The 16,875-nt window shown below is 38.0% G+C and overlaps 1 protein-coding gene across 5 annotated transcripts in view; it reads left to right on the forward strand.

Annotated features, from left to right (window-relative positions):
• Window positions 1-16,875, forward strand: part of ERCC8 (ERCC excision repair 8, CSA ubiquitin ligase complex subunit) — a 31,334-nt gene that overhangs the window by 1,682 nt on the left and 12,777 nt on the right. For 3 of the 5 annotated variants that reach the window (XM_042028286.1, XM_042028291.1, XM_042028285.1), the window contains exons 2-8: window positions 492-587; window positions 737-838; window positions 9,045-9,168; window positions 10,726-10,807; window positions 11,425-11,493; window positions 15,278-15,344; window positions 16,578-16,681. In XM_042028286.1, the coding sequence (XP_041884220.1) occupies window positions 492-587; window positions 737-838; window positions 9,045-9,168; window positions 10,726-10,807; window positions 11,425-11,493; window positions 15,278-15,344; window positions 16,578-16,681 (644 nt within the window). The remainder of the gene's footprint in view (window positions 1-491; window positions 588-736; window positions 839-9,044; window positions 9,169-10,725; window positions 10,808-11,424; window positions 11,494-15,277; window positions 15,345-16,577; window positions 16,682-16,875) is intronic. The other 2 variants (XM_042028289.1, XM_042028290.1) reach the window with 2 other exon arrangements.

Consider the following 16,875-nt stretch of genomic DNA (forward strand, 5'->3'; position numbering starts at 1 on the left):
GCAGAAAATGTAGCATACAAACTTCGTTTCATTAAAGGAAATACTGTAAACTTGATAAACTAAACTATTTGTCCACTAGGTGTCTGTAGTTCCAAGCAGGATGAAGCTTGAAAGGCTGCTTACATGGTGAAGCTTCAAAGTAGCCAGTATTTGTTGTGATTACAAGGTTCTTAATGATTCTTTTTCTCAGTGCTGTCAAATTACATTCCAGGTTTTGCTTAATGTGTTGACCCCAAGAGCAGCTCTGCTTTTTCTTTGAGCCTGTTTTACATATTTGTTTCTCTTACCTTCCAAACAACAAAGTATTTTTTCTGCCAACTTCACAAGACTTATTTCTATCACCGTATCATGTAGTTTTGCAAAAAAAAAAAAAAAAAAAAAAAGGCAAGGATGAGTTAAATGTAACTAGGTTTCAGCTGTTTAGAACTACATAGTAGCATTTGATAATTCTGTTCTTGTTCATCTCTCTTTCTTCCTTTTTTTGTGGGTAGGGTCCTAAGTTTGGAATTAAATAAAGATAGAGATGTGGAAAGAATACATGGAAGTGGTATTAACACCCTCGATATTGAGCCTGTTGAGGGAAGATAGTAAGTATATACTTTACTTGGTAAAAGTGTACATAAGTAATTCACTGTGTTGTGGTACTATGGATTTGTTTTCTTGTTGAACACACTATTACATTGAGCACATTGAGATTATGAGTGTTTAAACTTTTGTGTCTTATTAACACTTTCAGCATGTTATCTGGTGGATCAGATGGTGTTATTGTACTTTATGACCTTGAAAACTTGAGCAGGAAACCAAGTTACACATGTAAAGCACTTTTTACTGTTGGAAGGTAAGTACTCCAAAAGTCTTTTAACGAAGTATATACCCCTTGTGTGGCAAGAATTAAACCTGCAAATTAATGTCTGTTCTTATTTCTAGGATAAAAGGACTGTAGAAAATAGTGCCAGAAATCTTTGAAGGCTAGTCGCAAAGATTGTTTCTTAATTTGTCTACTCTAATAGTTACAATATATGTACAGTGACTCTGATATTGTTTGAGCAAATCTATAGGAGTTTCAAAAGTTAAAATGAAGGACAACAATTGTACTCATATGGAAACTAAAGTTAGACAGTTTTACATTGCTGTAGACACCACAAAAAAAAGTCACACCTAATACTCTAACTTCGTATTTTAACACTAGAAAAAGAAGACACGGGGAAAAAAAAGAAAACCCAAACCTTCCTCTAGTTCATAATTTTTCACCTGTGCGTTTTCTTATTGTTTCATGTTGAAATTTGGTGCCTCTATGCCAGTAACTGAGAAAGACATTTTGGTACTGCTGTAGAAATATTCCATGTACTCCCCAAATATATATAATGCATGTATTTGAGTAAATATACTTCTAAGCAGAAGAATTACTTGCATAATCCCGTTCGTCTGTTCAGAAAAAAATCTAATACCTATTTGCAATTGTTTATTTTCCCTCTCTCTGTTTCCAGCTTTCCTAGTAGCTTTTTTTAGTTTATCAGGTGTTCAGCAGGTACAGAAGTGATTTATACAGAACTTCTTAAGAACATGTTTGAATGAAGACAAATATGTTACTGAAAAAATTGGATGTATTTTTCTAAAGAACAGGGTACCACCATGCTGTGTGTAATCTTTATAAAGAGTCAAAGTCTTTATTGATTTGTCAGGCTGTCCCTGCAGGCAATACAAATTTTTCCATTATAGACATTAAGTCTTCTAGCAAAAGCTGGTTTTTCCTTTATTTGGATAGTAGGGTTATCTAGTAGATTAGAACTTCATGTAAGACTCACAGTAAGAGATATTCTACTTTGTAAAAGTTTGGTAGCTGCATTTTCCCCTTATTTTTTCCCAGTCTACAAATTATTTGAAGTCTAAGAGTCAGAGTCATCAGGAGTCAGATATACAACAGCAGAACAGATTTGTAACAATAAAAGGCCTTAACAATATCTAGGACCATAAGAAAGAAAAAGGCTAATAGAACATACATCACCACCAATGGATAGGAACAGAATCTACTGCTGCGTTTTGTAAGTGTTGATGGCTGGGCTTCTTGCACAAGCCTATTTTGAATTGTATTTAAGAACATATAGTGACTGTACATCCCCAAATCTCAAAACTGAAATGAATTCTGAAACAGATGCAGCAAATTGAAGAAATTCATGCTAAGAAGGTACAACATAAAAGCTGTCAAATCTGTGCTAAAATAATGGCATCATTAACTTCAATTAGGTCAGTAGAAATATTCCATCCTTGGAGATTCTGTTTAGGAGCATTGTTAGTTGGTAGTCTAGTTTTTGGCTAGGTGCTAATTTGCATAGATGCATCTTTTATTTCTTACCAGTTGAGGCATAAATTTTATTAGTAGAATTGGATTTTGTGTGACACTGCTCTAAATGACAGGCTTATGATTATTATTGCTTAAATTACGTTAGTAGGTTTCTTGCCTCAGTTATTTACTCCTAGTATTCTTCAAGCTTCCTAGTATGTTTCAAATACTTACTGTAGCTAATTAGCTACAGTTTATATATAGCTTCAGATATTTGGAATATTACTCAGAGTTCTTGACATAATAAATGGATTTATACTTAAGAAACACTTTCCCTCTGACTGTCTGGTTCCTATCTTTGAAGGATATAGTAGTGCTGACATGTTGTGAAAGTTTGTCTGTCTGTCTTCCAAGTTTGCAGGGTAGAACATAGGTCTGGTCTCAAAGTTGCTTAAAGAATAAGTTCTGCTAGAGGCTCTTTAAAGGTGTTTCTGCATAGACCCTAAACTGGACTTGCTGATGATCCAATAGTTTAGAACACCAAAAGAGATAATTCCTACAGGTGGTAGGCTGTGATTTACCCTGTGTTTCTCATCTAGAATATAGGGCCACTCTTGCAGATTAAAAAAAAAAAAAAAACCTTTCCCTGTTTTCCTGGGAATCAGCACAGAGAGTTTTAACTGGTTTCGTATGATTCATGTTGGCCTGTGACAAAAACTGGCATTTGAGAGTAATGAAACAGTACCAGTTTCTAGATAATATACATAATATACAGATAATCTTTAAGGTAGTCTCTACTACTCAAAACATGTCTAGGAAGAATGAATGACAATGGCCTTACTATCCACAGAATTAATTCTGTATTTGTCTTTGGCAGAAAAGGCTGGGATATTTTGAGAAATGGGTGAAAATACTTTAGATGGAATGAACTGGGAATACTGTACATCCTGAGACATGAAACTAGGCTGAATGGCATGTAGCCACTACTAAGTTTAGCCAGATCAAAGGTGATTTCTGCAGAGCTACTGAAGAGTTTTTTAGTTCATTCCTCATCCCTGTGGATTATGGTAGAACTGATTGTTCTGGTGCAGAGGTGAACGCAGTCCAATGCTGTGTGCTTACAGTTATTGTAACTGGATAATTAGTTCCATGGGTTTAGGTTTTTCTGGACAGTGCATAGAAATCCCTCTCCAGGAGTAAGCTTGCTCTGAGTCAGGCTTGATTTCCTGGCTCTGCAGGTCATCAAGATTTTTAGCTTGACTTCTGCCATGGTTTAACCCCAGCCAGCAACCAAGTTCTGCACAGGTGCTTGCTCACTCCCCTACCAGTGGGATCAGGGAGAGAATCGTAAGGGTAAAAGCTAGAAAACTCCTGGGTTGAGATAGTTTAATACGGAAAGCAAAAGCTGCAAACACAAGCAAAACAAGGACTTAATTCACCGCTTCAGCCATCTCCAGGAAAGCAGGGCCCCATCACACATAATGGTCTCTCGGGAAGACAAATGACATAATTCCAAACATGTCTCCCCCTTTTTCCTTCTTTCCCTCAGCTTTATATACTGAGCTTGATGTTACATGGTCTGGAATATCCCTTTGGTCAGTTGGGGTCATCTGTCCCAGCTGTGTCTACTCCCAGGCACCCCCAGCCCCCTCACCAGCATGTCAGTATGAAAAGCAGAAAAGGCCTTGGCTCTGTGTAAGCCCTGCTTAGCAATAACAAAAGCATCTCTATGTTACCAGCTCTGTCCAGTACAAATCTAAAATGCATCCCATGGTAGGCACTGTGAAGAAAATTGTTTCTACTCTAGCCAAAACCAGCACACCTCCCTGAAGAATAAATGCATGAAATCTGTTGACTTTTAGCACTGTGCCAGAGTAACAGGCCATTCTAGGGTATGCCTCAGAGATGGAGGAGCAATGCAGAAATCATTAAACTAAGCTCAAAAGTCACTCAATACCTCTTGCTTAGTATTGTCAGTGCTGGCTTCAGGTAGCTCTCCTTAAAGGTGTCTTTTCGTTTGTAGCAACCCAAGTGACCAGAAAGGTTTATTAGCTCAGATTAAATCAGGTCTATAGATGTCATGTAGAAAGGGAAGATTTCCTCAACTCCTTGTGTTAGATTAGTCTGTCAGTGCCCTGGGAAAGCTAAGATCTTTGTGCCCAACCAGCCCCTCAGCACACTGTTACAGGGACCCTTCACTGAGCAGTCCTGCTGGATCGGGGAGTGGTTCAATGGCCTTGTTCAGGGACACACACCAACAGCATAAGAGAGACACCTCAGTGGGGCTTCCCACTTTATTTGAGTATATTACCCACTGCCAGAGACTGCCAGTGTCCATGAAGGACTCACTAACTGTGGAATAACATTCTTTATTAATAAATAAGAGAAATAAATAAGAGAAAATTGTGACAGGTTAAGGTTCAAGGCCTGCCAGTCGATGTTTGTGACTGAAAACATGTTCAGACCAATATACAGACAAGATTTAATTCCTACTAAAGCGCGCATAGAGTAAGGTTCTTACCAACAGGTGTCCCTCTGGGGAAGAAGAGACGGATCACTGTGTTAACTGATCCCAGAAGTTATGATGGAATCTTCCTCAGCTTTTCACCATTCTTGACTTACTTCTATACTATTCCATTATGTTTAGTTGGAGCTTGAGTTACTGTACCTTTGCTACTGATTGGTGTAAAATTCTCTCCCTTTCCTCTTAAAGATACAGTCAATCAAAGGCAGAGTGCGTGCTCGATGAGGGTCAATCTTACCTTGGGGGTGGGTAACTTGGAATTAGCTCAGTTGATTAGAGCATGGTGCTAATAATGCCAGGGTTCTGGGTTTGATTCCTGTATCGGTTGTTCACTTAAGAGTTGGACTTGATGATCCTTATGTCTTTCAATTCAGAATATTCTGTGATTCTGAACTTTGGGATAGAGGTCTGTGTTAGTATTACAATTAGATGGTAATGAACCAAGTTCATCCAGGGTGGGTGATTTCACCACAGTTGCTGGTTCAGCAGCAAGACATCTTCTCCTATCTCCCTTGGTGGACAGGTGCTATGTGGTTTATCAGATAGAAAGTACCCCTCCCTGCACGGAGTTCAACAGTGCCTGGCCATGATGTCTTGTCTCCATCCCCCATTTCATGCTGCTTAGCAGGTGCTTGAGGTTGCAGATTGTGTGTATGGAGAATCATTGTGGAATAGCTTTCAGTCATGCTCACCCCATTCCATCCAGAAGCAACTGCACTTGACCCTATAATTCCCGTATCATTATAACTTCTGTTAGGATGTCAATGTGACTTCTCAGTTTCCTCTAATTTTACCCCCAGCCATTTTTCCACATAATCCACCCATGACTAGTCACTCAAGCTTCACAATATCCAAATAGAATCTGAGAATGTTTCACACTTTTATGCAGTGTGGATCATCTAATATGTTTCTAGTGTGTGGTTATCTGGTATTAGTGGGGATAGCAAATAGGCAAATGGTTTCATAATCATCCAAACCTTAACATACAATATAAGTATTAGAACAAAAAGCAAAAGAGTTACCATCAACAAAATGACAACAGAGTGAAGCACTCTGTTGAGAATTCTGGTAGCTGTTAGTGACCATCCAAAAAGGGTGTCCCACCACTGGTGTTCTCCATCTTTCTTCACCTACTCCATCACATAATTTATTTCTTCCACATGATTATGGACAGCAAATGAAGCCTGTTGTCCAGATAGACTTCATTTTTTTGGATTTGTTTTCAACTAGCAGCTCAGGTCTTTGTGCTGTAAGAATTTCTTTACCAGCATGAGGTTCATACCAATGGGAGTAAGCTGCAATCTTGAATCAGAGTATAATTAGATTCTAATATTTTAATAGGATACAGTAGGAGCTGATTAACTAAAATTACGTTCCATAATGTTGGCAAAGTTATAGCACAATATTAGAGTGATTACTTGTATCTACAATAATGTTATCCACAAATTGAAAATCACAAGAGGGTCTCATACAAGCTCATCCTTTACCAATATACACAGTTTCCAAGTTTTCATTAGGATGAATCTCAAAATGAGAAATATATTGCTCGATGTCAAGACAAATGTCTTGGGTTTTGATGGTGTTACATTCACAAATGTATCCTTGTTGCTCTCCTGCAATGCTCATGTTGGCATCAGTAGTTTCCCATTTATTTCCATCTTTTTAGGTCCATACTCTCTACTCCAGAGGATGAGTATAGTTCTATTGTGGTTTAATCCTAATGCAATGACTTGGGTATATATCATATAGTGAAGCGTTATGTATTGTTAACACAAAAGCTGTGGCTGTGCTGCTGATGGGACCACAGGTAAAATTGACTAAGTACCAGCAGAACTGGAATTTCTTTTGAGATTCAGTTGTATTATCTCAAATTACCTCTCAAATTTCAATAGGTAATGGTTTCTTCACCTTCCCTTATGATTGTAGCTGTCATCAATTGCATCCACAGTTGAGCTTGGATAGAAGTAAGAGCTAAAGAAACATTGATTTGGACTATGCTAAGTGCATCTGTGATCAATTGATGGTCTTTTTCATTAACCCCCTCCCACTGAGGTAATATATCCATTTGAAACCATTGATTAGTTCCCAAAGCCAAAAAGGAAGATCACAGAGGGTGTTTCAGTTTATTTAAGTCACTACTTACTGTAACTAGTTTTGTTCCTTAATAAATCAGAGTCTATGCCATGTAGAACTCCCCATCCTCTTCCCAGGATTTCAGTCACATCCCTCCTGGTTTGCCTGGAAGAAATGAGGGTTTGTTTATGCAAACATGCTGTCCATCCTGCATATGAGGTTTTCAGGAGCAGTGAGCAAGCTGGTTGGATTGGAAACATTATTCTGCATCAACAGATCGTTGGGTTAAATAACATTTACTGTTGATCTGTATTCTTGACTAAGTAGGAACCAATGTTATAGGTGTGAGGAGGCAGTTTGATAGAAGGCTGAGGCTGAGTTGTTAAAAATGACACTTCAGCAATTTTGAATTGAAGGCCCTAGTTCAATCAAGAGTTCAGGTCTGTTCAAAGACAAATCACAAGTGTTGGATGGGATATTTTAAAGGTATGCCAACACTCAGAAGAACAAGTATGTATGTTTTTTTCCCTTCAGCGTAAGTCACTACACTTTGACGTAGCTTACAACAGTATGTAAGACTGTTGTCATGCATTTAGTTATTTTGAATTCAGCATCCTATTGGGATGATGTCTCCTTTAATTCCTTTCAGAGGTGAAAGGTGTTGATTTTCGTTCTCTTCTGTGATGACCCACTCCTTCCTATAAAAGGTAGTGTTATGCAGTGCTGCTGTAGACAAATTTAGGCCAGGCATAGGTACATCCCAAAGTCATAGTCTTGTATCCATGGCAGTACTGAAGATCTACGTCTCTGTTTGCATGATCCCCTCCAATACTTACTGCTTGTTGAGGCCAGGACACTTGAGAGAACAATGCAGAGGTAAGAGCTGAAGCAAAGAATTCTCGTGAGCCCTTTTCTAGCTGCAGTTGAACTGTTTTGTCATAAGTACTGCATTTAGCTGGGATGGAGTTAATTTTCTTCATAGTAGTTTGTATAGTACTATGTTTTGGACTTGTAACCAGTCTTGATAATGCACTGATGTTTTAATGGGTGCTGAACAGTGCTTGGTAGTGTCAAGGCATTCACCATTCATCACTTTGCCCCTTCAGGGGGTGGACAATAGGCTGTGAGGAAACATAGCTGAAACATCTGACTCAGATTAACCGGAGACATATTGATAGTCCATACCGTAAAATGTCACGTGTAGCAGTTTAAGCCTATGGTGAGGGATTACCTTTGCATCGCTTCACTGGCTGGGTTTTTGTTTTGGTTTTTTTTTATTTTCCTGGGGGAGTAGGGTTTGTTTTGATTTGTTCCCTTTTATTTATTAAAAAATGTTTATCTCAATCCACAACTTTTCACACCTTTGCCACTTGAATGCTCTCTCTCATCCCATTGCAGAAGGTAGAGTGAGCAAACAGCTGGTTTTGGGCCCCTGAAGCTGGATCCATGTGAATCCAGCTCAGATAGGAGTGGTCTACCAGGTATTTGAATGACATGTATTATTCGGACCCTGGTCAGTTGAGTCTGTATCCTGGAGCTGTCAAAATTGGCTCTGCTGTCTGTTCTTTGTACCACAGTTAATTATTAATTATATTGCATTCTGTAAATATCCACAGTTCAGTCAAACGTTTCCTATTGTTCTTCCTCTTTCATTTCTGAATGCAAATATAAGTTACTCTCAGTAACTTAGCCTACTGCTCTCTGGTGACTTTGGCAGACAGGGATTGCCAATAACTATGTAGCTGTAATTATTCACTAATAGTAATGAATTTTTTGAACTGTATACGTGATTGTATTTTTCAGTGGATCCATTTCTAAGAAGCATAAATGGTTTGTAGTATTAGGCCTTCACATTTAACATTAGATCTGTAAACATGGCAACGTAAACATTTCAAAAGACACTTTTTATGCTTCAGTCTCGAGTGTCTAGATACATGCTACGGTTACCATATTTTGAAAAGGTAATGATCTGTGGTTTCTTGAAATGAAGACTCTTCAAAGTAATTAGTATTAGTTGAATGAAAATCAAGCCAACAAAAGTATTGTTCTTGAAAACTTCAGGACAAATTTAAAAAAATGTTTATGTTTTCAACTTGTCAAATACCAGGACAACTACAAGATGATTATCAAAACTCTAACCAGTTGGAATATTTTCCTTGATTTTAGGAGTCATCCTGATGTACATAAATTCAGTGTGGAGACAGTCCAGTGGTATCCTCATGACACAGGCATGTTTACATCCAGCTCATTTGATAAAACCTTGAAAATATGGGATACAAATACTTTACAAGTAAGAGAGAGTTTCTACAGCTTGCAGCCTTCTTTGTGTACATGTTATTCATTGCATATCTGAAGTTCTCCCAGAGCTGAACAGGACTATGCATCCAGAAGATGAAAACCAACCACCTGTTAGAACTGTGGGCGGAGCAGCAGGGTGGTGTGGTCCTGGCATTCGTGTACACACCTTGGTGTGTACTTGCCCATTTCTGAAGACCTGAATGTCTAAACCGTAGGAGAGCTTGGAACCGTTGGGACAGTTCCTTTCTGCTTTTGCTGTGAGGAAGAATAGAGCTAGTTGAATTTTTGCTGGGTAAACTTTCCAGCAAGGTCTAATCTGCAGTTCATTCGTGGGGTTTGTTGAGTCTAATGGCAGTGTGCAGCAAGGTGACTTATTTTGAGTAATCAGTGTCTAATAACCAGTGCTTTTGAAGCACTGGTCTTGGCATGCAGGATCCAGGTCCAGAATTCTGCTGTTTTAAGCACTATAGACACCATTTCTAAAAATCAGTAGAGAATGAGAGAAACCATTAAAAATATGCTAACCAATGTAACTGACATTAATAAAGTAAACAGATTATTTAGGAATTTATGCTGCTTTGACTGACTAATCCTCATATCTTCTGTTGAACTGTGAATTCATGACTGCAGTTTGTCCTGTTCCCTATGAATGTATTAATGAACTTACATTGATACTATTTGCTGTTTCAGGCATAGTGAAATAATTTTTTTTGAAAGGAGATATGTCATCCTAGGGACATAATAAAGGACAAAATTTTACCCCTTTTTTTTTTGTTTCTTTTTTTTTTTTTTTAATCGTGAGATATGAAGCTATGCTTGCAGTTGCTAAATCTTCTCATAAACAATTAAGTATTATGTTTCCAGATAGTTCTGCAAGCATCCCTTGAAAGACATAGTGTACATGTAAAGGTTATTAAATGACCTGTTCTGCCACCAAATGGTGTTTTTGAAAGTACAGATGACTCAGTTTTAAGAGATTTTTCATATACAGTATTTTAGAATGAGACAACAAAAGCAGTTTACCTGGAAGCAATTGTACTTATCAAAGTAAATATTAAAGTTTATTAAAGTAAATATGTTCCATTAATTTTAAATAATCATAAGGCAGATAGTTTTATGTGGAAGTGTTTTAATTTTTTTTGGAATTGAAAATAGTGTGTGGTGTTTGTGAATGACAAGGGGCTCTAAACTTAGTTTTAAGTGCCTTCTTCCAGTTGACTCTATTTCCGTACTACAACCTTTTTGTTTACTTACTAGCTTTATTAATTTTTGATAACTATAACAATTTCCATTCACACTTCTCATTAGCCAATTTTCTTGGTCTTTCTTTTGGGTTGTCTCTGAGCTCTGGTGTTGTCCTACTGTTGGAAACAGACTTACTTTGGGATGTTTGTGTGATCTGGTTTCTAACCAGGAGAGTTATTATTACTATGTAAATAGTAGTAATTGTATTAGTCTTACTTGTAGCTGTTACTTGAAAAATAATGGTGAGCATTTACATTCTGCTAATATACTTGCATTGTCATTAATTTGATGTTTTTATTATCAGCCTGCAGATATATTTCACTTTGAGGGAACAGTCTATAGCCATCGCATGTCTCCAGTTGCTACAAAGCATTGTTTAATAGCAGGTATGTATCTGTTTTAAAGATATAGATATAGATAGATAAGGTTTATAGTAATAAGTAATACTCACTTGGGTTTTTTCCCCTGCTCTGTCTTATTTTTACATAAATCAAGTCTTCATAAGATGTAAGTTCACTGATAAAAGAAAACATTATCCATTAGTTGGATGATGTCAGTGAGAGTATCGTATTTGTTCTTCTGAAATAATGCATCAATAATTCTCCTTACTGATAAAATTCTTAGCTATAATTAGATTCTTTCATTGCATAAGTTAGCATTTAAAGGTTATTAAATCCAAATATAGTAAACTGTGTAAATAGATCTGTGTATTGCTTACATGTACACAGTTTAACTATGTTTAGCAAAAAAATATTGGAGAGGGTATTTTTAAGTTTCCTAAGTATGGTCCTGTCTACCTCCAGTTTCTAAATTTTGTTTGTTACATGGTAAATTTGTTTGATCTAAAAATGCAAATCTATTAATAGAAGCAATGCTCTGACTGAATGAGCAGTTATGCAGCTAGCAATTTTCTTCTATTTTTTTGTCATTGCTAAGATTTTTTTGTTGTTGTTCTCTCAGATGCAGGGGAGTTCTTTAGCTGTCTTTGTTTCTCTTGTTACAGTTGGTACCAAAAGCCCCAAAGTACAGCTCTGTGACTTGAAGTCTGGATCCAGTTCTCACATTCTGCAGGGTACTTTTTAGTCTGAAACATAAATGTTAAACAATAACTACTTTGAGTAAAAACAAATCCAGTAAAGAAACACTGTATACAATGTATTCTTTGTCAATAACGTGACTAATTTATTTATAGCCAGTTGTGAAAGTTACACAGTGGCAAAAGGTTCTTTTGGATGTTTTTCTAGTGCTAATGAATTGCAGAATACAAACATTAATCAATGAGCAGTTACTAGAGATGTTTGGGCATTTTCGTGATCTAATCAATACTGATTACTATTTATTACATAGTTAAGTGTAGTCATTGGTTTGGGGGGTTATGGAGTGCCATTTAAAAAAAAAAGACTGAGTAAAACAACAGAAACTCCCTACCACCCCCCAGAACAGAAACCCCCTACCAAAACAAAAAGAAAACTTCACTTTTTTTAACAAAATATCCCATGGAGGTGTTTGAATGGATTTGTTTAGAAGTTTCTGATTTCTGTAGAACAAGTTTTCTATAAAAGGATGTTATCAAATGCTTTGCATTTTCCTAATTTATTTAAATATAAGGTTTTATTGTTCCATAATACATTACTTTTGGCACTTAATGAGAATTTGCCTTTGGTGTCTCTTTTCTAATGTGTACTTTTTGGTGTGTTGGTATATGCTCAAGTAAAAGCAATTATGCTCAAGAGAAGACAATTAGGAGGCAAATCTTGATGCTTCAAACCAGCTGAGTAAGAGGCAGATCTGATCTAGAAATTGTAGAGAAACATTAGGTCAGACACAGTAATGTGCAAATGCAGCTTTATTTCTTCACTGGCCAGCTAAGTGTAAGAGGAGCCTTGGTGATTTTTATTTTTGTGATGCAGAGCTTATGCCATTAAACTCTTATGAACTGAATAAGCTACAACAGGCATCTCATATTCTGTTTCTAGAACCAAGAGCTCCAGAGAGGGCAATGACAAAAACAATTCTTTAAAGATGCTGTTTTGTTTCATCAGGGCTTCTTAATTTTAGCACAAGAGTTAATGCTTTCCAGGCACGAGCTCTGTTGTGTCTTTGTACACAGCCTGTAGTAGCCTGTTACCTCAAGTACAGTATTGGAGGAATAAGTGGAAGGAGAATATATTATTGATTTAGCATAATCTAGTAATTCTTTGCGGAACTGAAGCCATCAGTAGTGTCTTGACCGTATGTAGTGGTTTGGTCCAAAATACTCATTACTGTTTACCTTCTGTGAGATAAGAATTAGGAGAAACACAAAGCAGGCACCAAACTTGAAAGAATATAAAGAAGTTTATTAACAGACCTAAAAGAAGGAAAAAAAATTATACCATACCTTCAGAACTCCCCCCCTCCCCCCACCTTCCTCCCTTCTCCCACTGGCAATGTAAAAAGACAACCCTTAAGATGTTCAGTCTGTTTACCACTTCCATAATAACCTTGTTCAGTCCGTTTAGAAAGAGAAGTCTCTTCTTGCTCGTGCTATGAAAACATTATCACAACGAGACAGCCGCCCACTTCCAAATATTGTTCAGTCCATTTAGGAAGAGGAGTCTCTCTGCCTGCGTGTGAGTCCTTTCCCCCGACTTGCAGCTTTTCCCACAACTGCTTTCGAGGGTCCACTCTTGAAGTTTTTTGGGGTACAATTTTAAGGTTGAGCCGTTCAGAAACAAAAGTTCTCTTCACCCGTCTCTGGGAGCATTTCATCTCTAACAGAGGCTCTTCTCCTTCCCTGGGAGCAAAGGGTCTTCCTCATCTTCATCTTTAGGACTATCTCTGGGGGCATCTCTAGGGACTGAGGTTGTCTCCCGTTTGGAGCAAAAGTCCTCATCACTTCCATCTCTCCCTGTCCAAACTTCTCATCAAATTACAGCTGCGTCAGCATCTGCCTATCTCAGCGCAGGTGCTTTTGCTTATGAGTTGAACACTCCACCCCCCATATCTTTATGAAATTACAACGGGATACTCTGATATATCATAGCTTCACAACAGAATTTCAGCTTTAAGCATCTCCTTTCTCTTCCCTCAGGTTTTCAGCTCTTCACGGCAACAAAAGGGTTAATCTCACCTCAGCCTTGCAGCTGGAATGGGGCTTATTGAAGTGGAGAGGGGGGAGAGCTGATCGGGCTGCCCACAGCAGGGCTGTTGGGGGTGGTTCCACGGGAACAGGGCCCATCGGCTCCAGGATGGCCGTGGCCCAGCCCGGCCTGGCCCAAGCAGGGCATGGCCAGGCCTGCTGGCCCCCACATGGGACTGCAGCCACCTGTCCCAGCGCCGGAAACAAGAGAGAGCTGTGGGGGGGGAGTTTGTCTACTCTTAAGTGTGGATCACAGAGGCGGTCACAACTTTAAGTGGGTTAGAGAATTGTCCATATTCAAACTGGCCATCTGATAGGTTCTGTCAGGTCATGGGGGGAAGCTGCAAGAAGAACATCACTTCCGAGACTCAGCTTGCTAACCTATGACTCCATACATATGAATATTTTCACACAGACTAACTCTAGCAGCCGAAGTGGAGGTAAATGCATGGCTGTAGTTTAATTAATGGATCCCAGTAAATCTGTCTGCCCTGAGCCTTCCAAGTGTATCCTGTAATACCTGTATCTTGGAGATTTTTCCTATTATACTGGTCATCAGAGTCCTTTGATTAATTCAGGTAACGGGAAAGCACCTGTTAGAAGATGCATGAGGAACAAGATGGTTCACACCGCCTCTAAACTGCATTAGCAAAAATGTATTTGTATGATTTAGTTTGTTTTCCAACAATGTGCTTCTCTTATTACATGAAACATGATTGAAGTCTTTCCATTTAGGACATCTTACCCTTCCCATTGTCTGTATTTATTTAACATTACTTTCCAAGTTTAAATTGTGTGTGTGTGCGTGTGTGTGTATTAAAAAGGAAAAAAAAAAAAGTATCTATATGTTGGAAAGGACCTTTCAGATTACTGAGTCCAACTGTTAACCCAGTACTGGCAAGTCCACCGCTGAATTATGTCCCTAAGTGCCACATCTACACATCTTTTGCATATCTCCATGGGTAATGGCTTGACCACTGCCCTGGACAGCCTGTTCCTGCCAGAATTTTATTTGGAAAATACAGGATCCTAACAGCCAATCGAAATGTCCATTGGTGCAACTTGAGGCTGTTTCCTTCCTGTTGTATGTTACTTGGGAGACTGGCCCCTCCCCCCCCGGCTACAGCTTCTTTTCAGGTGGTTTTAGAGAGCAATAAGGTTCTCCCAAGCATCCTTTTCTCCAGGCTAAACACCCCCAGATCCCTCAGCTGCTCCTCACAGGTCTTGTGCTCCAGACCCTTCATCAACTTCATTGATATCTTAATAGTTAAGGGAAAAAATACCAAAAATTCAGGACAATATTCTCAAGGATAAAATGAGTAAAGTTTTAATTGTAAGTATGTAAGGTAAATACAGTTTATATTGAACATTATTAAAGGATTTGAAGAAAAATAAATGGCAAATTCCTTCTGTGTATGAGAACACCAGTATTGCACAAAAAGCTGTGACTGTGCTGTAATGTGTTTTGCATAGGTAAAACCATCTTTATTATCAAAAATTATATACATGTAATACTGTGTGTATCACTTTCTGCTTACTGCGATACCACTCAAGCAAGAAGAAAGAGAAATAACTTCTATCCCAAAATAATACAGCTTCACAAAATTCAAATTGGTGTTACAATTCAAATTATTACTCTGGCTTGGTGAATCCTATACAACTGAATACTTGCTTTTACTTTCAGTTATTTACATAAAATGGTGTGTATAATAAGCTTTTTCATGTAATTTTTTAGGTCACAGGCAGGAAGTGCTGGCAGTTTCTTGGTCCCCACGTCATGAATATATTTTGGCAACAGGAAGGTAGGGATGCTGGTGAACTGCTACATGCACTGAAATATTTGTCGGTAAAAATTTTATGTATTTTTTATGCAGGCCTTTTACAATTCAACTGCACTTCTAGAGTTAATCTTCTTCATTGGCTTTTACCTATTCATAGTTTTATAGCTTCTCCCTAGAAAAACGAAACCTGAAAAGCTGGTCAAGTCATGCTTTTTTATGGCAAGTTTGTACTGAGTTTTGAAACACTAACTGTAGCTACAGGTGTACAAAAATGGTAGAATATTAAGGAGGTACTCGCTTCTTACTGTTTATGAGTGTGTGCATCGCTAATCTGTTTTATAATAAAGTAAAACATGTCTGGCTCAAATTACCATTCTGGTAATCACACTTCTGTCAAAGAGAATAGTTTGGGTAGCTTAGCTGATATGTAGTAGCTTTCCAAGCTACAGTAATTCAGTGAATATGGATGTACATTGATATTCCTGGGCCTTTTTTGTTTTCTGTCCAGACATTTTTAATGTAAAAAATCCTCTTGGCTTTTTTCTAACTTTTGTGTATGTCGGCTTTTGATTAGAGTGTGACATTTCTTGCTATTTTTAGATGCCATGGTTTTTTTCTTTTGAATTGCAGAGAGGAACGGCTGTTTTATAAGTTTAGAGTGAAACCTGATACCAGATTTGCAAACTTTCGGTTTTTCAAGTCAGGCTTCTGAAAGGCTCATTGAAGTTGGAAAATGTTTTAACAGTGTGTTGTTTAGGGGTTTGTTTGTTTGTGGGTTTGTTGTTGTTGTTTGTTTTGTTGTAGCAGATGTAGCAGATGAAAAATCGTTTGCCTGTAGAAAACTTCTATACCAGTCATACAATAGATCTGTGATAGCAAAAGCCCAAGTTCTCAGATCACCATTACAGACAATGCTGGAGCCTGTAGCTACAGTTAATCAACGGAAGAATTAGCAAGTTTATTCCCAGTCTGTGTATGTTGTAATCACAGAGACAAGTGTATTGTATTACAGATGAAGGTTCACTCTTAGGTCCTGATAGTGTACCAGTTATAGTTATTAATACCGGTAAATGAAAGTCTGAAGTCAATCTGAAAGTGTTTTTAATGGAATTCTGTTCACTTGAGTGTGCCCACATGGTGAATGGTTCAGAACAGTTGCTGGACCAAGGGGAGTGCCAGGTGGGTTGGCCAAAGACAGTTCCTGAACCATGGTGCACTCAATTCCCCTAATTTATACAAATCTGTTTTTCTTAGTGCTGATGGTACAGTAAAATTATGGGATGTGAGGAGAGCTTCTGGATGTCTGAGTACACTTGATCAGCACAATGGAGAAAAGTCCAAAGCATCTTCTGAGGCAGGTAATACAGAATGTAACTGGTGGTAATTCATATGTAACTAGAATCATTCTTATATTGCATGAATGTTTTGAATACTAAGACCAGCAAGGAGTGTAGTGATAATCCAGTTGTTACTTAGTACATAACAGAGGCCATTCAGCTTTGTTCAGTTACTTCTGTTATAGAGTCAGCATTTGTTGTTTGGGATCTTGTTT

This window comes from Corvus kubaryi, unplaced genomic scaffold (assembly GCF_017639235.1).
Source record: "Corvus kubaryi isolate FWS band 111438036 unplaced genomic scaffold, C.kubaryi_AGA036_p1.0 37308, whole genome shotgun sequence".
Classification (NCBI taxonomy): domain Eukaryota; kingdom Metazoa; phylum Chordata; class Aves; order Passeriformes; family Corvidae; genus Corvus; species Corvus kubaryi.